The sequence below is a fragment of the Protopterus annectens genome, chromosome 9.part0 (assembly GCF_019279795.1).
Source record: "Protopterus annectens isolate FY-2018-M chromosome 9.part0, PAN1.0, whole genome shotgun sequence".
Lineage (NCBI taxonomy): Eukaryota > Metazoa > Chordata > Ceratodontiformes > Protopteridae > Protopterus > Protopterus annectens.
Window position 1 is genome coordinate 699,534,900 of NC_056743.1, and position 22,560 is coordinate 699,557,459.

A 22,560-nucleotide genomic window follows, 5' to 3' on the forward strand; every position below is an offset into this window, starting at 1 on the left:
AGTTTCAGGCTTCCTAGTGCTTTCCAGCAGGTTCTAGAGCAAGTGCTAGTCACATAGGGTTCAGATTTTAGTGCTACTACTAAGAAACCAGCTAGTTCTAAGGGAAAATTTGAAGAGCAGACTTTCTGGCACCTGGAATACTTTAACTGTAGCCCCACAGTGCTGCACAATGTGAAAAATGTGCAAACATGCGAGTTTTATGTCAGAAAGTTGAAAGGGATAGAAATCAGCCCAAACAGGCTAATAAAATTACAATTTCAGAGCTGGAAACCACTCCTCTAGCGTTAGATAGGCAGTACAATGCTCACCACTCCCACTGGTAAGCAGTAGGACTTCCCTCTACCACAGCAAGGTCTGGATAGCTCTGAACACAGAACATAAAGTCCTGAGACAAGCAAAGCCTGGGATCTGGACTATACTAGCTAGGAAAGGTGGGAAACGAGCAAACAAGATAGTATTTTTTTTTGGTTAAAACCGGCTAAACAATGCAATAATACAGTAAATAAACACAGAAAAGGCTAACACACTTGAGTGTGTAGTCCTAACCAGTAAATGCAATTTAAACTCTACAAAATTAGCAATTTAAATGAAGCAAGGCAAGTGCACAACTGAAAAACGATTTAAGAGGCAGTAATACAGTAGAAAAAGTATCTAGTCTACATATACGGAGAAGTCTATATATACAGAAAAGCAGCTAAAACACACAAACAATTCAGATGCAGTGCAACCTAGAATGTGACTGAGTGACTACTGTGATTCATGTTTGATCAGCAATAGCCCCCCCATATCAATATCTGGTCTGAATCCACTGCTGAAATAAATAAATTAATTAAAATAAATAGATAAATGGGAGCAGAAAGCTACTTCTATTTCTTCAGAGAACTAGCTTAATGGTTATTTTAAAACTGCATACAGGCCACAAGGCCAATTAAAACACAGACTCTTTAACAGTAATGTAGGCTTTAGTACCCACCCATGTGTCTAAATTTTTTTTAAGTAAGTATAGCGAATTAGCTCGCCAAATGTACAACTGTAATCTGATTCATAAGTGGCCCATTGATTGTGATAAATATCTAGCTCTTAATACTGCTCTGCATCTATCCACTTTGCATGTAATCTAGTATTTCTACGTGTGTCAATTAATTCAATATTTCATATCAAATGGATTTCTTCATTTATGAAAGCTTTATATGCCAGGCATAATTTGCCCTGCAAATGCTTATAGTTTATGGAAAAGAGACCAAGACTATCTAAACTAGAGTGATACAAGTTGCCACTAACCAGGAAATCTATTTGTAAATTTACACTAAATTCCCTCTAGTGGTAACAAGCTTCCTTTACTGTAGGAGTTAAACAGCATATTGTACTCTATGATTGGATGTACGTGTGATGTAAACAGTCTTGTGATGAAGTCCTTGTTGCCAGTATCAGAGTTCCTGAAAATTTGGCCAGCTGCTTTCATTGACTTAACCTTTATGTTCTGAACATGTGTCTGGAATCTGAGGTTATTGCTAACAGTGATACCCAGATCTTTGTGCTCAGTCCTTTTCCATATCTGAATTTATCCCAGGGTCACATCAGTATTTGTACTAGTTTTACCAAAGAATAAAACTCTACATTTCTTCATATTCTGCATATTCTTCAACCCATTATGCTTTAACCAATAGTCAAGCTGGCTGAGGTACTGGTTGAATTTATTACTGTTGTTAGCAGAAGTAACTATACATCCAATTTTTGTATCATCAGCATACTTTGCTGTCTATATTGTTGGTAGCCTAGGTATTAATTTAAAAAACAATACTGAATAAAAGCAGTACCAAAACTGACCCCAGAGGTACTCCTCTTTAAATCTCTAACTACTCTAATGTGTAGTTCTGTATTTTAACCCTTACTTGCCTCCCACTTAGCCAGTTTGCCACCCAGGGAGTAACATAAGGATTTATTTAATGTTTATATGTGGCCGTACAATGTCAGTGTGAGGAATGCTATCAAAGACCATGGATAACTCCAGATAATCAGCAACAGCTGATAATCCCAGTTCTTAGTCTAAGGAAACTAGCTCATAAAAATTAACAATGTTAGTAAAAGTTGATCTGTTCTTGGTAAGACCACGTTGTGAGCTGTCCAGTAAGCTACCCTGAAGTTCACAAGTCAGTACCTTTAACAAACACCTTTTAAAAATCTTTCCAACTACTGAAATAACATTGATTGGCCTGTAGTTGGTAATTTTTTCTACAGCAACCCCCTTATGAATAGGAATAATGTCTGCAAGGTTCCAGCTTGCAGGAACATAATTTTATGTTAACTGTATCAAGAAAAGAAACACAGATAAAATGTATCTTTGTCAACTGCATGAGCTGTACGCCATCACAGTTTTTTTCTTTGAGTCACTGTTTGCTTAACAGTAAGCCAGGTTCAGAGTTGCTGGCTACATATGCATATCTCAGATGACTCATGAAGCCATTACTTGTTCAGTGTCAAATCAATGTTCCACTGCATGTTATAAATGCATGTGCACAGACACAGTATTATTAACTTTGTCAACAATATTCACAAATATTGTGTACTAAAATACATTGTGCCAACCCTTCAGCACTAAAACTCCAATCCAGTTATGCATACAAAACTGTTTAAATAATAGCTTTAAATCTTCTTATGTAATTGTACAGGATATATGAGAGTAACACACTCATGTACAGCATTTGTACCTTTATCTTATTCCTTTTGCTGGCAAGTACAGAATTGTAATAATCATCCTCGTCTTGATATGGCCTTTTGGCATTTGTCAGTGATATTATATTGCCAGCCAGGCATGCTTGTGTATTTGCCAATTTATCTTGCTGATGCAAGTTCCTGGAGAGACAGGAGGTATTTGATACTACAAACCTAACATGAGGTGATGAAGTTTTGAAGATTTTCTTACACAAATGGCAAAGGCAGAACAATAATGAGGTGTAGTGTGTTAACAGATTAAAGCTGCAATACGAGGGTGTGAGAGATGTATGTGTTATATGAATGTAACACAAATACTACTAAAAGGTATTCTTTCTAATGATGTACTTCTGAAATTACTTACTGGTTCTTCATCAAGAAGGGGTCTAGCATCTTCTACAGATCCTTCTTCACTTGTACATCACAGCTCTTAGAAATGTTTACACTTAAAGCAACATTATTCATCATGTGTTGTTCAGTTGCTAACTTTCTTATCCCTCTTTTATCTCCCACAGTTCCACCAGAGGCAAAGATGACTGACAAAACAGATGGTGATAATACCAAGCTGAAATGCACAGTTAGTGGATTTCACCCTCAAGATATTGATGTTTATTTTGTTAAAGATGATGATAACAAAATAGAAACAACAACATCCACTGGACTTCTGCCAAACAGTGATGGAACATATTATACTGAGAAATGGATAGAGATTGATCCACGAGATAAATATCATTACTCGTGCCACACTGAGCATGAAAGTTTAGAATCAAAGCTGATTGTGAAGCTCGGTGAGTAAATTATTTTTAAACAGAGTTATTAATGTATTCAGCCTGTTGTAAAGTATTGAAATGGGGAACAGCTAATGAAATAACAGGTGACCATGTTTTTGCGAAAGCTACTGACTCTGAAGTTTTTCTAGCATCCAGCTACAATTAGGTTATCTGCATTCATAGCTTAAGTCCTCTGTATCCCATAGCTGTGGCCTCATACTTTTCACCCTACAGCTTATTAATGCAACATCAGCTTCTCTTTTTAGAAAATAAAGCTCTGTACTTTTTTTCCATCCTCAGTGGCAAATAAAATATCATAACATACTCTAGGTAATACCCATGTAAAGTAACTTTTCTTACATTTCAACAATGCAGTCCTTCATTCCGTATTTCCTGCCATTTACAGCTCTTTGCTAGGTTGAGCTTACTGGGGAGAGCTGTTAAAAACAAAACTTACCAATGATGCAAAATATTCACTGACTGTACAACATACCAAGGGTCTACATGTTAAACTATGATCAAGTTGTCATAACGGACCAGCAGTACGACTTGAGCCTCATTTTGGAAGAGAAAAAAAGGGAAGATATGTGTAAGCACCCATCTAGGTGTTATCCCACCTTTTCTATAGGACTGTACCCAGTGTAGGTCTTTGACAGCAGAAAAGGACTACAGAGCCCATACAATCCACTCATCTTTTACTGGATAAGCAGCAGGTTTTATTTATCCAAACAGTTTGTTCACCCCAAACACAGTCCTCAAAAGATTTACCTGGCACCAGTCTAAGATATTGTTGAATTTAGCCACATTTTTGAACCTATTTACTTGTCAAGAATGCAGCTGCTGTCACCCTCAAACTTTTCTGTCAAATAATACTTCATGGTATCTGTAATGAGCCATCAATCTTCAGACTATTTCCTCTTGTTAACAACTTTCTCTCGTTTTCTCCTTTTTTAATGGTTCCCATGTAAGCTGTTCAGATTCTCCTGTGGTCATTGAATATTTCTATCATGTTCCTTCTCTGACTCCTTTTCTCAAGTTGGTACACATTAAGTTGTTATATTCTGTCTTTATGTGGGTTGTGACTCAGACTACGCACCAAAGTCTTGCCTTACTCTGTGCTGACTATATCCTTCCAGTGATGTTTTGATGATAAAGTCTACATGACTAGAAAGAGTAGTCAATGATCCCCTCCTTAAGTCCTCATCTTCATTTCCATGAGTGACAACTTCCTTGATCGGTAGGCTCTTTTTTCAAGAGACTAAACATTTTTGAAAATACATCAGTAAGCTTACCAAAGGTAAGAGCCAAGTGCTCTCAACTTGACCACAGCTTAACGTCTTAGACCCTTGATATGTTGTCATATGTCAGTGAATATATTGCATCATTGGCAAATTTTCTTTTTAACAGTTTTCTCGGGTCCCCTACACATGGTCGACATTTCAGAATGTCGAAGACCATATGGCCAAGTCCATATGATCAACATTCGAAATGTCAACCATGCGGAACTGGCATCTCCGTACAGTGTAGAATGGAAAGATTTCCATCTTTCACACTGTAGTGCGATCTCGGAATTGGTATATTTAAGTTATGGGGGCAGAGCCTCCTTGCTAGCAGTGTGAAAGTAAGTTGTTGTTGTGTTTTTTTTTTTTTTTTTTTTTTTTTTTGTTGTTTCATGGTTGACATTTCGCATGTCGATCATATGGTCTTGGCCATATGGTCTTCGACATTCTGAAATGTCGACCATGTATAGTAGACCCGTTTTCTCCAGTAAGCTCAGCCCAGCAAACTTGTCAAAGTTAGCTCTCATTCATATTTTGTACTTGAACTGCTTGAAATAGACCATGTGAATTAATTACTTTGCAATATAAAGTGAGGAAAACATTGTGCTGAATTGTACAAAAAATATGGTTCTTCTCCCAAGATATTCTTGCCTAAGAACAGATGGTATTTCTAAAGAAGTCAGTATGTCATTGAGTGGGACTAATATATAAGGTATCATTGCTCAGCATCAGAGGAAGGCTACTGTTGTATGCTGATACAACAATGATGTTCAGTGCTAAATGACTTACAGTTTACCTCTGAAATCCATTTCCTAGATAAACAGATTTAAATGATGATTCACCCTATATTCTCAGGTTATCTTAAGCAGTTCAGTTTTATTACAGAGGTACAGCATGGTTTTCAAAAAGACTGCCTTCAACAAGCTTATTGATCATCTTTGGACAATCATCATGCTGATGACATTGCAGGAGCAGCCCTTTCATTTCTCCTGAGCTTTTGGCTTAGTCAGTTATAATATTATACTGAATAAATTGATAAGGAATGATGTTATTATCCTCTTTTGATCTGGCTCAAACAGTATTTTTGGTGTAGATCTTGGAAGATGAGGTGTGGGAGTCGTGTCATATTCAGCTTCTAGACTTCCACTAGGTCAGTGTTTGGACATCTACTTGTAATATTTGTAAATGGTGCAGGATAAGTACTAAGATGGGTTTATTATTTTAAACAAGAAGTATCAACCCAACCTGATTCAGATGTATGACTTGATTATGTTGGAGCATGACAAAATACATTGTGCTGATACTTTATCCAATCAATAAAGTCCTTAAACTAAAGCCACACAGAGGACTGAAAGGCTAACTAAAAGGGCTTGGAGCAAGAAATTACCTGACTAAATAGGCAGAAGGATATATAGGTGTTATGTGACAATTTAGCAAAAGAAAGGGGAAGGGAGTGTGGGATTTTAAAGGGGACAATACTGGGACCAGTGCTGTTTGGCAACTGTGCATCAGACATCACAGAGGATATTTTGAACAAGATCAATGTATTTCTAGATGAAACTTCATAAAAGGAACAGTGAAAGATGAAGGAGAAAACCTTCAGAGGGATTGAAGAAACAGAGTGGGCTGAAAATTGGTTTAATTTAGGGAATTGAAAACTGCTTTTGAGCTGTTATACTCCCAAAGTGAAACACTAGCTGAAAAGAGTGTCCACACATCAGGGAAAAATACCTTGATGTGATAGTAATGGCAAAATTGATGCAGTAGGTATAAAATGAGAAAGTAACAGTCAAACGACTAATCTGCTGAGCTGTATCCTTAAAGGAATGGTCTTCATGAATGGAAGGGTTATATTACCCTTGTTTAGACCCTTGGTCAGGCCCCAGCTGGAGTACTGAGTTCATTAATGATGGTTATACAGGGGTAATGATATGACTCTAGTGAAGAAGGTAGAAAGAAAGACTACCAGGGTAATAAAGGGAATGAAGGACTAAGGGTACAGAGAGGGTCACAGTAGCTAGATCTATTCCCAGTCAGGAGGAGATATAATATGGATGCACAAGACACTTAGGAAATAGTATGATGGCATATAACTCAAGAGGAGAAATGTAAGGGGGGAACTAGCAGGTATACCAAGTTAGAGGTACAAAGTTCAACACAGACATTATAAAGACTTTTTCATGGAAAAAGTAGTGGATACACAGAACAGATTACCTGAGTAGGTAGTGGACTATTAAGACCAGAGTCCCTCATTAAGAACTGTGATGGTAGTGAAGCAAGAGAAGGGACATAGGCAGAGCAGATGATATTAGCTAAACACATAAGGCAGACTAAGCTCTTTTTATGACATGTTAACTATGTAATGTAATGTTTGATATGAGACAGGCATATAGTGCCCATACAGTGTGTTACTTGACAGATGGTGCCACTATTTGCTTCTCTGTGGCAACTAAGCAGGTTGTGAACTTAAGATGGCAGTCTTTATTTAGTTACATACAGAATGTCATACATGGAACTCTCTCATAGTGTGTGCTGGGAATACCATCTTACTTGTATTAAATAATAAAATCCTAGCAAATACCTGGATAGGTTTAATTGTTAAAGAATATTAAATAATTTAATTATGAAGGCACACCCACCCTCGTGAATGCAAAACTGAACTGTATCAGAAATGTAATTACTTTAATCATGTTAGCTATGTCAAGAAAAAAAGTGCTGGTTAGGATGAGGCATTGTACATACACAGGTTTTGACAAACCATCTGGTGACTCATAAGGGAAAGTTTTACCCAGGTTATTATCAGCAAGGGTGGAGAAATGTTGCCTTTAACAGGAGACATTGCTGGAAAGAATAGTTCTGGCAGCATATTGTAGAATTGGATAAATTTTGGCTGATGAGATTACCATGGCAATTAAACAGTATTTCTTTAAATAGGATGCAAGAGTGGATTAGATCCAGCCAGAAATACTAGAGATGCTAAACACTGTTGGGAGTCTCATGACTAATATGCATTTTCAGTGCTGTGTGAGTGGCTGGGACAGTATCTATGGCTAGGCAGACAGGAGTAGTTGTCCATTTTCAGTAGACAGTCAGAAGGGTGTGTTCCATTTAAGGGATCATACTCTTCAGCTTGCTTGAAATTAAAAAGAGGAAGTAGATTAATTTTGGAGAAGTATCTATTAAGATGCTGTGGAACATAACAAAGATGCTAAATGGATAGAAGAAGTAAAAGAAAGAATAAAAGGTTTAAAGGTACAGGATATGAAATGGGATGAAATAACAGCCAGAGAGATTGAAACAAAGTTGTGAAAAGCCTCTTGCTGGAAAACCCTAGGCCCAGATGCAGTACCTAACTTTTGGCTTAAAGAATTAACTTCTTTGTACGAGGATTTAGCCATGAGTAAGGACTGTTTATATGCACACCTCGAACACACACCGCACTGGTTAACAACAGGAAAAACATTGCTCTTACTTGAGTGAACCTGCAAGCTACGGTAAAAATAATAGACCAATAACTTGTCTTCCAATGACGTATAAACTATACACGGGAATTGATGGCAACAGAGTTTATAGTCATTTAGAAGAAAACTCAATTATGGCAGTAGAACAAAAGGGCAATAAAAGAAAGTCATATGGAACAAAGGATCATTTGTTGTTAAATAAAGTTATAGTGGAGAACTGTAAGAAAGGGAAGAATCTTAAGTATGGCTTGGATTGACTACAAAAAGCATTTGATAGTATCCCACATTCATGGATAAAAGAGTGCTTACAAATGTATAAGATACATCCTACACTGATTGATTACATTACAGTAACCATGAAACAGTGGGAGACCACTTTGCAATTAAACCATGCTAAAGGACAGATTATTATCCCAGGGTTAAAAATTCAAAGGAGGATATTGCAGGGCGACTCTTTGTCACTTGCTATTCTGCCTTGTCATTAATCCATTAAGCTGTCTACTTAACAGCTTAGGCCATGGCTACAATTTGGCTCCTAGAAAACAACAAAGTCTAATGACTTCTTATTTTCTCTTTGCCGATGATTTAAAACTGTACAGCTCATCAGATGAGGAACTGAAAGCACAGCTGTAGGTTGTCAAAACTTTTTCAGATGATATTGGAATGTCATTTGGTCTTGATAAATGTGTAAAACCAACCTTTAAAAAGGGAAAACTGCAGCACCAGGAAAACATCAGTTTGGGACAAGAATGTGCTATAAAAGAACTTGAGCAAGAGAGAGTGTATAAATACTTGGGAAATGATGAAGGATCCGCAATAAAACATGAACAAATGCGAATAAAACTCAGTAAGGAGTACTTTAGAAGACTTAAATTAATCCTGAAAACAGCATTGACATCTAGAAACAAGATCCAAACTATAAATCAATTTGTTCCTCCTGTCCTAACTTATAGTTTTGGAGTGATTGACTGACCCTAAAAAGTGTTGGATAGACTGGATATTAAAACAAGAAGGATGCTTCATGCTTACCCGATGATTTATAAAAATCAGTGTATACCAAGATTCTATATTCCCCATTCTGAAGGAGGGTTGGGCCTCCTTGAAATTGATTGCATGTATAGATCTGCAATCATGGGACTCCTCACATATTTACTGACCTCACAAGATCCAAATGTAGTGAAAGTTTTGAAACATAGGAGAATAAATCTAAGATGACGTCTCTGTTTAATTTAGCAGAAGCATATCGATGTCAAGAAGGAATGGAAATCAAACCAGAAGTGGATAAAAAACAGGCAGCAACTGAATGTGCCATAAAACAAAAGAATGAATATAAGGTGGAGGACCAGATGAGAAGGCAAGAAATGTGGAAAAAACATAAATATAGTTGCAAGTATAGAAAACTTCTGGAAGAGCCTGATGTTGATCAAGAACGAATGCAGGAATGATTAAGGAGAGGCGAATTCAAACCAAGAAATGAAAGGTTAATATTGGCAGCCCAAGATAATGGGCTACATGCAAGCTGGTTTACAAAGTCCATTGAACATGTGGGAGAAACAGACATATGCAGGTTTTTTAAAACCGAATTGGAAACAGTCACACACCTTCTTGCTGGTTGCGATGCACTAATGGCAGAGGGACTGTATACTGAAAGGCATAATAATGTGGCGAGACTGTTACACTGGAGGTTGTGTAAACATTATGGTATCAAAGTGGCTGAAAAACACTGGAAACATGAGCCACAAAGAATCATAGAAAATTATGAAGTTTATATCACACCCAATACCAACAGTTCAAAAGATAGATGCTAGAAAACTGGATATAGTGGTCCAAGAAAAGAAGACAAACGTAGCATTGATCATTGAAATCGCCACACCTAGTGACTGCAGTATCTTGCGTACAGAGAGACACAAAGTCATAAAATAACTGGGTTGGGAGAGTGGCCTAATGGTTAAGGTGTTTGCCTTGCAAGCACAAGATGCAGGGTTTGAGTCTCACAAGGGATAAGTCTCACAAGGGATAATTGGCTAGGCTTAAAATGGCTCGCAAGGGCAGTTAGCTTAGTACTAATCTATGAACCTATGAATCTGCAGGCCAAAAAGAGAACCATGTGGAAGAAAGATACCCAGACAGTTCCAATAGTGGTAGGAGCAACGGGTCTTATAAAAAAGAATTTACAATTGTATTTAGATATGTTACCAATTCATGTAACACCATACGAATTGCAGAAGGAGTCATTATTGGGCACATTGTGGGTTCACAGGTTGGTACTAGGCTGTCGGCCCTAGGGTTTTTACAAGCCTAGCCATAACAAATCCCTGGCTATTTTTTCTCACAGTATTTACTTCTCTGGACCCCTGTCTAGCAGGGCGACTGACGTGATTCCCGGGATGAATTTCCTATCTCCCATCCAATCGTCAAGGTTCCTTTTGAAGAGGGCCAAAAAGGCACTCTGCTTGACATGTACGGGCAGTCTATTCCAGAGTCTGGGGAGTCTCTGGGTCAGGAGCCTATCCCTCCAGCATATTTTGTTCATTGTGATGACAAGGTTTAGATCCCTGGAGCGTGTGGCTCTGAGGGATTGGGATTTCTTTAAGTGTAGCATGTCCAACAGCTCTGGTTTTGACATGGCCTTGTATGTTAAGCGGAGATTGCCTCTGAGTAGACGATATGCGACAGAGTATAGCTGGAGTTTTTTTAGCTGGTCAGCATAGGGCATCTGCTTTAGGCCTGTGATTCCTTTAGTGAGGTATTTCTGCAGCCTTTCCAGTTGTTGCAGATGTCTTGAGAGGTACATACCAAATGGAGCGTTGTATTCTATAATGGGTCTAATGAGGGATGAGTATAGTGGGACAATAACCTCCTTTTTTCTGGATGAAAAGCCCTTAGTGATGAGGTGTGCCACATAGAAGGATTTCCTGACTGTTGTGGCGATGTGGTTATCGAAGGTGAGACCGCTATCTACCTGTGTCCCTGCCTCTTATCACACTTTCGGTGTTTAGTGTACTGCCACCTATGTGGTAATTCACGAGTACATGTTTTTTCCAAAGGAGATACTAACTATACATTTCTTGGCATTGAGCTTGAGCCCATGGCTCTGGCACCAAGCATCTGTTTCTGTAAGGCCCTTTTGTAGAATATCCACATCATTTGGGGATTTAGTAATGGTTCACAGTTTGCAGTCATCTGCAAACTTTGTTAGCCAGAGTCTGTTAGTGTTGGCCTGTGCTTCAGAGAAGTAGATGCCAAACAAGAGCAATCCCAGGACTGAACCTTGAGGTACTCCACTTGTCACTTGTTTGGAGCTGGATTTGGAGTCGGCTACTTTTACAGTGTGGATTCTGTCAGTAAGCCAGTTGGCAACCCATCGAGTGACGTAGGGATTAATGCCCAGCTTAGTAAGTTTATCTTGCTGCGAAGAGCACTTTTGGCTGACATCAAAGAGTGAAACAATACTAATTTCATGAACTTTAATCGTACTTTGACTTAGGAATGGAGTCTATTCCTGTCATGGTATTAGAAACCCAAAAGACTTGGAGAAATTAAAAATGAGAGGGAGAGTTTTACCCAGGTTATTATCAGCAAGGGTGGAGAAATGTTGTCTTTAACAGGGGACATTGCTGGAAAGAATAGTTTTAGAAGCATATGGTGGAATTGGGTCAGTTTTGGCTGATGAGATTACCATGGCAATTAAACATTATTTCTGTAAATAGGATGCAAGTGTGGATTAGATCCAGCCAAAAATACCAGAGATGCTAAACACTGTTGGGAGTCTCATGACTAATATGCATTTTCAGTGCTGTGTGAGTGGCTGGGACAGTATCTATGGCTAGGCAGACAGGAGTAGTTGTCCATTTTCAGTGGATAGTCAGAAGGGTGTGTTCCAGTTATAGAGGGGTGACACTCCTCAGCTTGCCTGGGATAGCATATGCCAGAGTGCTAGAAAGGAGAACTCATACAATGGTAAACCCTCTGATTAAGAGCAGCAGTGTGTATTTCATTCTGGCCATGGAACAGCAGCTCAGCTATTTGCCTCTGCACAGCTATTGAAAGGTTATGGGTATATGGAAATACTGTCCGTATGTGTTTTGTCTACATGGAGAAAGCATGTCACCTATCCTGCACTAAGCAGCCCAATAGTACAGGGTCACTGCTGTTTGCTTTTCTTTACAGTGAATATAAAAAGTTTACATACCCCTCTTAAAATGCCAGGTTTTTGTGATATAAAAAAATGAGACCACAATAAATCATTTCAAAACTTTTCCCACCTTTAATGTGACCTATAACCTGTACAATTCAATTGAAAAACAAACAAATCTGTCAGGGAAAAAAAATAAAAAATGTACAATAAGCTGGTTGCATACATGTGCACACCTTTAAACTAATACTTTGTTGCGTATGCATACCCTTAAACTAATACTTTGTTGAAGCACCTTTTGATTGAATTACAGCATTCAGTCTTCTTGGGTACACACCTGCCATCAATTAAAGAGACTCTGAGTAACCCCAAATAAAGTTCAGTTGTCTTAGTAGGATTTTCCTGACATTTACTCAGTTGCCTGCTACAGCAAATCCATGGTTCGCAGAGAGCTTCAAAGGGATCTTATTGTTGAAAGGTATCAGTCAGGAGAAGGGTACAAAAAAATTCCACAGCACTGGATATACCATGGAACACAGTGAAGACAGTCATCAAAAAGTGGAGAAAATATGGGACAACAGTGACGTTGCAAAGAACTGGACATCGCTCCAAATTTGATGAAAAGACAAGATGAAAACTGGTCAGGGAGGCTTCCAAGAGACCTACAGCAACACTGAAGGAGCTGTAGGAATTTCTGGCAAGTAATGGTTTCGTACTACATGTGACAACGATCTACCATATTCTCCATATGTCTGGACTATGGGGTAGGGTTGCAAGACAGAAACCTTTCCTTACCCAGAAAAACATCCAGGCCCAGCTAAAATATGAGAAACAATACACAAAGTCTCCCAAAAGTATGTGGAAAAATGTGTTATGGTCTAATGAGACCAAGGTTGAACTTTTTGGCCACAATTCCAAAAGGTACATTTTGCATAAAAATAACACTTCACATCACCAAAAGAACATCATCCCCATGGTGAAGGATGGTAGTGGCAGTATCATGCTTTGGGGTTGCTTTTCTTCAGCTGAAACTGGGGCTTTAGTCAAGGTGGAGGTAATTATGAACAGTTCCAAATACCAGTCACTTTTGGCCCAAAACCTTCAGGCATCTGCTAAAAAGCTGAAGATGAAGAGGAATTTCACCTTTCAACATGACAATGACCCCAAGCATACATCCAAATCAACAAAAGAATGGCTTCACCAGAAGAAAATTAAAGTTTTGGAATGGCCCAGCCAGAGCCCAGACCTAAAGCCAATAGAAAATCTGTGGGGTGACCTGAAGAGGGCTGTACATAAGAGATGCCCTCCCAATCTGATAGATTTGGAGTGCTTTTGCAAAGAAGAGTGGGCAAATATTTCCAAGTCATGATGTGCCATGCTGATAGACTCCTACCAAGAAGACTGAATGCTGTAATTAAATCAAAAGGTGCTTCAATTAGTTTAAGAGTATGCACACACAGCAAAGTATTAGTTTAAAGGTGTGCACACTTATGCAACCAGCATATTGTACATTTTTTATTTTTTATATTTTCCCCCTAACAGATTTGTTTGTTTTTCAATTGAATTGTACAGGATATAGATCACATTGAAGGTGTGAAAAGTTTTGAAATGATTTATTGTGGTCTCATTTTTTTTATATCGCAAAAACCTGGCATTTTAATAGGGGTGTGTACACTTTTTATATCCACTGTACCCGTATTCGAATAGTGGCAGTTGTATCCACATTATTTTTTTGGATCCCATCAGACCTTGTTATTACCTTTCTACCCCCCAGTGCTCCAGACCCACACCAGGTTTATCAGCCATCCTCTTACCACTCACCCTGGACTTCCAGTGGTGTTGCTGGGGCCAGTCGTGTATCTTAAGGGTATCTTGGGGGCTCAGCTATCTCTGCTTCTGTCTTTTTTTTTTATTTTATGCATCCTATCCACTTTCCTTGTCCTGTCCCCTACTCTTGTTAGTTATGTTCATAGGTTCATAGGTAGGTACTAGGCTATTGGCCCTAGGGCCTATACAAGCCTAGCCAAAAAGGTACCCTGGCTTTCGCCACCCAAGAAAATAATTTTCCTGTGCCCCTGTCAAGCAGAGCCACAAAAGTGATCCCCGGGGTGAATTTCCTATTTCCCATCCAGTCATCAAGATTTTTCTTGAAGAGTGCTAATGAGGAGCTTTGTTTGATATAGATAGGTAGTTTGTTCCAGAGTATGGGATGTTTCTGGGATAGGAATTTATCCCTCCAGCATGTTCTGTTTATTGTGGTGACAAGGTTTAGGTCCCTAGAGTGTGTAGCTCGGAGGGATTGCGATTTCTTTAAGTGGAGCATGTCCAACAGCTCTGGGTGTGACATAGCTTTGTATGTTAGGCAGAGATCACCTCTGAGTAGGCGATATGCAACGGATTAAAGCTAGAGTATTTTGAGACGGTCTGCGTAGGGCATCTGTTTGAGGCCAGTAATCCTCTTTGTGAGGTATTTCTGCGGCCATTCCAGTTGTTGTAGATGTCTTGTGAGGTACATACCAAAAGGGGTGTTGTACTCTATAATAGGTCTATTGAGTGAAGAGTAGAGGGGGAACAATGACCTCTTTTTTCCTGGATGAGAAACTTTTTTGTGATGAGGTGTGCCACTTAGAAGGATTTCCTGACTACTGTGGCAATGTGATTATCAAAGGAGAGACTACTGTCCACCTGTGTCCCAAAGTCTGTTATCACACTTTCGGTGTTAAGTAGACTACCACCTATGTGGTAGCTCATGGGTAGAGTTTTTACCAAAGGGGATGACAGTGCACTTTTTGGCATTGAGCTTGAGGCCATGGCTTTGACACCAGGCATCTGTCTCACTGAGGCCCTTTTGTAGGATGTCCACATCATTAGGAGTTTCAATTATGGTTCCTAGTTTGCAGTCATCTATGACCTTCGTTAGCCAAAGACCTTCTGTGTTAGCCTGTACTTCAGAAAAGTAGATACCAAACAGGAGAGGACCCAGGACTGAACCCTGTGGTACTCCACTTGTCAATGGTCTGAAGTTAGATTTGAAGTCTGCTACTTTCACAGTGTGTGTTCTGTCAGTGAGCCAGTTGGCAACCCATCTTGTGATATAGGGATTTATACCTAATTTAGTGAGTTTATCTATAATTCCATAGTGGGGGATGGTGTCAAAACCCTTGGCGAGATGTAGATAGGCTGTGTGAACCACCTTACCCTCGTCTACGGCTTTGGTGACTGCTTCAAAGAAGTCATTCAGGTTTAGGAGATGCAATCTGCCTTTTACAAACCCGAACTGGGTGGGGTCTAGAGTTTGGAGATTACCAATGTCTTTGTTTATAAGTTCCATGGCCTTGCAGACTAGGCTCGTTAGGCTAATGGGGCAGTAGTTCCCGGGGTCCGTGGTGGCTCCCCCTTAGTGGAGTGGAATAACCGTTGTTGTGCGCCATTCAGTGGGCAAAAAGCCTGAGGTGAGGCTATGATTGAATATGGTGCTTAGGTGGAGTGCCAGTTCATTTTGTAGTTCATGTAGAATGCAGCCTGGGATGTTGTCAGGTCCCATGGATGCTGTGTTCTTGTCTTAGGAGAGTGTGTTTTTTACCTGAGCAGCCGTGATTACAGGAACTTTGCATTCTTCTGGTATCGAGATGGGCCCTTTAGGGGGTGGGGGGGTAAAGTTAGCACTGAACCTATCTGCCAGGATGTTGGCAATATCAGTTAGTTCTGTATATTTAGTGCCATTGTGCTGTAACTCAGAGCAGATCTGAGTGTTGCCATTGAGATTCTTGACATAGCTATAGAATGCTTTGTGGTTGTCTTTAGAATCAGTGGCGATTTTGTTTTCATAACTAGCTTTGGAGGATTTTATGAGGGATCTCAGCTTCTTACTGAGGCTGACCAGGGAGTTCTTCCAGTCATGGGATTTTACTCTTTTTTGCAACAGTTTCTTTCTTCTGTTGTAGAGTTTGTTTATGGCAGGGGACCACCAGATTGGCTTTCTTTTTTGGAGGCTAGCATCTTGGTTCTGTTAGGGATAGCACGATCCATGCACTTGTGTAAGTGCTTATAAAGTGCATTTGTGTAGGATTCAGCAGTCGTACCTCTATTGTCCATCTGCATGGGTGTTGTGAAGTATGCCACTTCTGTATTAAGAAGCGTGAAGTTGGCTTTGGAAAAAAAATTTACGGTGGTTTCCCTAATGGGTGGGTAGGGGCGGGATGTGCATGTCTAGGCTGATTAGCTTCTGGTCAGATCTGACCAATGAGGAATTGACCTCTGGTGTGGAACACAAGTCACCCATGTTGGTAGTGACCAGGTCTAGGATATTGCTGCCCCTGGTGGGGGTTGGATAAGTTGATCCAAGGCGTTGGAATTTGTGAATTCCAGAAAACATTGAGCAAAAGAGTTGGTACATGCGTAGTTTTCCCAGTTAATGGTGGGGTAGTTGAAATCACCCATTATTAGGGTGCTGGGTTGTACCCTAATATTTCCCAGTGTATCAAGAAATGAGGAGTGGGAATCCTGGGGTGTGGTGGGGGATCTGTAGCAAGTTACAATTTGGATTGCGGTCTTGCCCAGAGTTAGATGCACTTGGATAATCTCGGATGCATTATGCTGAGCAACTAGCCTGGAGGTGTGGATATCCTTAATGAATATGGACACACCTCCACCTTTAGTGTTTCGGTCCAGGTTAGGTGGCAGAAAGGTGTGGTATGAATTATAGCCTGGTAATACAGGGGTGCTCTCTGAAGCCTTGAACCAGGTCTCTGTCACTGCACAGATGTCGATGTTCTCCATTTTAAGGAGTGCCTCGAATGAACACATTTTGAGGTTTAGACTTCTAGAATTGAGTAGCATTACCCTCAGATTTTGCTTGCTTGTACCTGTTATGGTGGTAAATTTGTCATTTGAACCTTGCCTAAAAAAGGCACTATGGGGCTGGCAAGAGCCTTAGCCAGTATCCAGAATCCCAAGGGCGACAGGTGCAGGCCATCTCTGGCACAGCATCGTGGTCTGTTGATCATGTCATCCCAGGCAGACAGATACTGGATCCCCTTAGAATGACACCAGAAGCTTAGCCAATTGTTGAAGTCAGTCATTTTGTCCTTGTACTGTGGTATCATTCTGGGTGATGGCAGGATGCTACTCAGAGCTAGAGTCATACCTGCCTGTGCTACAAGATCGGAGAGCTCCTCTATGTCTCTTTTCATGTAGTCCAGGGAGGTACGTCTCAGGTCATTCACACCAACGTGGACAATGACAGAGTCATATTTGTGCTTGTTTTGTTGTGACCTGAGTGCGTGCGTTATGTGGCAGATCCAGGCACCTGACAGGCAGCTGACAGTAACTTTCTCCTTGTTTAGCCTGGTGAGTGGAACATCAGTGTGCCTGAATATAGAGTCATGTATGACTAGAGTGTTGGGTACATTGTTATGCCTTATGGGCTGTGGTTGAGTGGCACACTGAGTTTGTGGGCTGTGTGTCATTTGGGTTGTGTTGGGGGGTGGAGGTTGCATGCATTTCTGCTTTGGAGGTCTGTGTTGCTTGAGCAGATTTTTATTTAGAGCCTCCGCGAATGTAGGTGTGTGTTTTGTGTTGATATTTGTGTGTTTTGGTGGTGTAGGTTTTGAGGGACTATGTGATGAGAGTGGTGTGGTGCAAGTGTTTACCTTCTCCTCTTGACTGTCTAATCCAATCTTGGGTGAAGAGAGCTTTGCTTCCAGTTTGGCTGTGTCTGTGTACATGAGGCAATTTCTGCATTGCCCCAAGATGCCCAGATTCATCGGGTAGACAGGAGAAAACACCGGGAGCTGATCCTTAGACATGCCTGGATAGGTGCTTATTTATTAAATAATAAAAACTGTTTTCCTCTAGACAAGTGAGGAAAGTTGAATGCTGTAGTAGCTTATTTAGTGCTTAGAACAAGTTCTGAACAAGTGCTGAGCTCAAAGAAACAGATTTGAGTGCTAAAACTAAAAAAATGGCTAGTTCTAAGGAAAATTTGAAGAGCAGACTTTATGGCGCCAGGAATAGTTTAATCCTAACTAAGCGGCGATGCATAAAGTGTATCTTTTTATTTATTTATTTTGTATAACACTAGCAAATGAGCAAACTGATTTAAACAAATTAACCAATAAAAAGCTAAAACCTGAGCCCCATTCCAGCAGTCTTCGATCAAACAAGTCCTAACTGCACACTCCTGCCACTGGGTGCAGGGTAACCTTCTCCAAAAAAAGATGGTCTGGATTAGTGCTCAAGTTATACAAACAAAGTTAGATTCAGCAGGTCTGAATTTAGTCTATGCTACAGCAAACAAGGCATAACAATTTCAGAAAGAAGCAGTTCAAATAAGCAGGCACAATAAGCCTTTAACCAGAAACTCCCATCTGATAAGAACAGAATCTACCCTCTCCTCCCAAAAGAGTGCAGACCACACCTTCTTAATGTAAAATAACTGGCCTGAAGCCCAAGTGCTTAAACCAGAACAAATACACTCTTAGAATAACAGAAACTATGCCTTCAGTCAGCAACTTCCAACTTAGAAGGATGTAAGCTACCTGTCCTGCCACAACAGTGCAGACCACAAACCTTCTTAATGTAAAACAACTGGTCTGAAGCCCAAGTGCTTCAATGAAATGCTTAGAATAACAATTGCAGTTTAATCAGGCTACTAACAAGCAGTAATAAATACAGCAGAATAAATGCAATAAAGTAGGAAGAAACATAAACACAGTAAAAGCAGATGAATAAAGTACATTTTTTTATATAACAATAGAAAACGAGCAAACTGATTTAATCAAATTACCCAGTTAACCAGTAAAAAAGCTCAAAACTAAGCCCTATTCCAGCAGTCTTCAATCAGACAAGTTCTAACTGCACAGTCCTGCCACTAGGGTGCAGGGGCACCTTCTCCAAAAAAAGATGCCCTGGATTAGTGCTTAAGTTATACAAAGTTAGATTCAGCATGCCTGAATCTAGTCTATGCTACAGCAAACAAGGTACACCATTTTCAGAAAGAAACAGTTCAAATAAGCAGCCACAATAATCCTTTAGCCAGAAATTCCCAGCTCAGAAGGGAAGAATCTAACCTCTCCTCTCACAAGAGTACAGACCACAAACCTTCTTAATGTAAAATAACTGGCCTGAAGCCCAAGTGCTTAAACCAGAATTAATACACTTTTAGAATAACAGACACTGAGCCTTCAATCTGCAATTTCCAATTTAGAATGATGTAAGCTAACTGTCCTGACACAACAATACAGACCACAAACCCTCTTAATGTAAAACAACTGGTCTGAAGCCTAAGTGCTTTAAACCAAAAGGCTTAGAATAACAGTTACAATTTAATCAGGCTACTACCAAGCAGTAATAAATGCAGCAGAATAAATACAATTAAGTACTTTTAAGAAGAGGCAAAAGCATAATAAAATGCATTTTTTTTGTCTGAGGGCAGCTATCCTTTTTGGACCATACCTCCCATTAGGGAGTGTCACCAACAAGTCCTTTCCCTCCCATTCCTCTCTGTCACTTCATCAGTCGCCTGAGCTGACAACTGAACCTAGGTTGGTTGAGCTGTAGTCAAGACTTTATAGTGCTCACATTCTTGGCATTACGTTGAATATGTGCTGGGTGGGTATAGAAGTTTGCCAAGACTGTGCCTTGCCTCCTTCCCTCCTTTTCATGGACAGGGTTTCAAAGGACTGATGAAAACTGGATAATATCCAGTCTGATGACGTGAAGGTTGTGTCTTTGTTGTTTGCAGACAGTGTTCCAAGATGTCCTTGAGTTCTTTGCTAATGATTGTAAAACAGGTAATATGAAAATAAATATATCCAAGCCAGAGTTTATGGTTCTCACCTTAAAAAGAGTGGATTGATCTTTGCAGGTAATGAAGTAGCAGTTACCCCAAGTAGATGAGTTTAAGTATCTTGGGATCATTTCACAAGTTAAAATAGAAGAGATCAGGAAACAGATCAGTAGATAAAGGGATGACAAAACTGAACAGCAGGTAGGTACAAAAGTGGTAAAAGTACCTTAGGCGTTGTACAGTAGTAGAAAAGTGAGAACTGAGTCACAGGAAGCCAATCTCAATTTGCAAACTTTGATCCTGTCCCCTCATCTGTGATCGTGGAGCTTGGATAGTGATCATTGGATTAAGATCACAGATAAAAGTAGCAGAAATTAGTTTCCTTTTCAAACTAATTGAGATCACAGCCCGTAACAGAGTGAGGAATTCAGTAAATCAGGAGGACCATGGAATACAGCCAGTGCTTGGCTATGAAGAGTAGAGTCAGTTAAGGTGGTTTGGACACCTTTGATGATGCACCCTGGGCATGTCCAGTAGGACACATACTAGGCATAACCCATTGGGAAGAGGCGTTAGGGCAGATCCATGAGAGATTATCCCACAGGATGAACTGGAGACTGTTGCTGAGATAGGGATTCTGGTCCACCTTACATAGGTTCATAGGTTCATACTAGGCTATCTGCCCTAGGGCATTTATAAGCTTAGCCAGAATGTGTTTGGCTTTCACCACCCATTTTAAATTTATTTTGCTATGCCCTTTTTCGAGGTTAGTATACTGTGCCTCTATCTAACAGTGACACAGAAGTGATACCCGGGGTAAACCTACGATCTCCCATCCACTCATCAAGATTCCTCTTGAAGAGAGTCAATGAGGGACTCTGCCTAACCTGGACTGGGATTTTATTCCAGAGTGAAGGGAGCCTCTGGGTTATGAATCTGTCCCTCCAGCATGTCCTATTTATTTCAATGCTGAGGTTCAAGTCTCGAGCGTAGCTCGATGGGATTTGGATTTTCTGAGGTGCAGCATGTCCATTAATTCCGGGTTGGACATGGCTTTATACGTCAGGCACAGATCGCCTCTGAACAGGCGGTATGCCACTGAGTAGAGCTGGAGTTTCTTTAACCGGGCAGCATATGGCATCTGTTTGAGCCCTTTGATCCTCTTGGTGAGGTACTTTTGGGGTCTTTCCAGTTGCTGCAGGTGTCTGGTAAGGTACATCCCAAAAGGGGCATTGTACTCAATTATGGGCCTGATGAGAGATGAGTAAAGAGGCACGATGACCTCCCCGATCTAGATGTGAATCCCTTCATGATTAGGTGGGCTATATAAAATGTTTTTCTAACCACTTTGGCCACGTGGTTGTCAAATGAGAGATTGCTATCAACTTGGGTCCCCAGGTCCCTAATTACTTCTTCTGTACTTAATGGATTTCCACCTATGTGGTAATTTGTAGGCACTTTGTTTTTGCCAAAGGGGATGACTATACACTTTTTGGCATTTAGCTTGAGGCCATGGCACTGGCACCAGTTGTCTGTTTCTATGAGGCCCTTTTGGAGGATGCTTGTGTCGGCTGGAGAGTCGATTATGGCACCCAGTTTGCAGTCATCTGCTAACTTGGTCAGCCACAGTCCTTCCGTGTTGGCCTGTACCTCCGAGAAATATATACCGAACAAGAGAGGTCCCAGGACTGAGCCTTGTGGGACACCACTTGTAACTGGTTTGGAGTCTGACATGGCTCCAGCAATTCTAACCATGTGGGTTCTGTCCTTGAGCCAGTTTGCAATCCATCTAGTGACATAGGGGTTTATATTTAAGCTGGTGAGCTTATCTATAATGCCCGAGTGGGGTATTGTATCGAAGGCTTTTGCGAGGTCCAGGTAGGCTGTGTGGACCACCTTCCCTCGTCAATGGCCTTGGTGACTGTTTCAAAGAAATCAACCAGGTTTAAGAGGCAGGATCTGCCCTTAACAAAGCCGAACTGGGTAGGATCCAGTGTTTGTAGGTCCCCAATATCTTTATTTATGAGGTCCATGATGATCCTTTCCATAGCTTTGCAGACCAAGCTAGTCAGGCTTATGGGGCGATAGTTTCCAGGATCCGTTGAGGCACCACCTTTATGGAGAGGGACCACTGTTGCTGTCGCCACTCTTTGGGCACATATCCTGTAGTAAGGCTGAGATTGAACAGTAGTTTTATGTTTGGGTTTAGCTCTTCTTTGAGTTCATGTAGGACGCAGCCGGGACACCATCTGGTCCCATTGATGCTGTGTTTTTGCTTTGGAGAGGCGGCTCTTACCTGAGCATCTGAGATGTCAGGGGCAGCACTCTGCTGGGATAGATATTTGCCCTTTTGGTGGGGAGGGGTTTGCGCTGAACCTGTCAGCTAGGATGTTGGCAATGTCTGTGGGTTCGG

At 40.5% G+C, this 22,560-nt stretch overlaps 1 protein-coding gene across 1 annotated transcript in view; it reads left to right on the forward strand.

Moving 5' to 3' along the window:
* The window catches only part of LOC122810574 (class I histocompatibility antigen, F10 alpha chain-like), a 597,999-nt gene that overhangs the window by 452,739 nt on the left and 122,700 nt on the right, over positions 1-22,560 (forward strand). Inside the window, exon 3 of the mRNA XM_044082153.1 lies at positions 3,228-3,500. Coding sequence (XP_043938088.1) covers positions 3,228-3,500 — 273 coding nt within the window. The remainder of the gene's footprint in view (positions 1-3,227; positions 3,501-22,560) is intronic.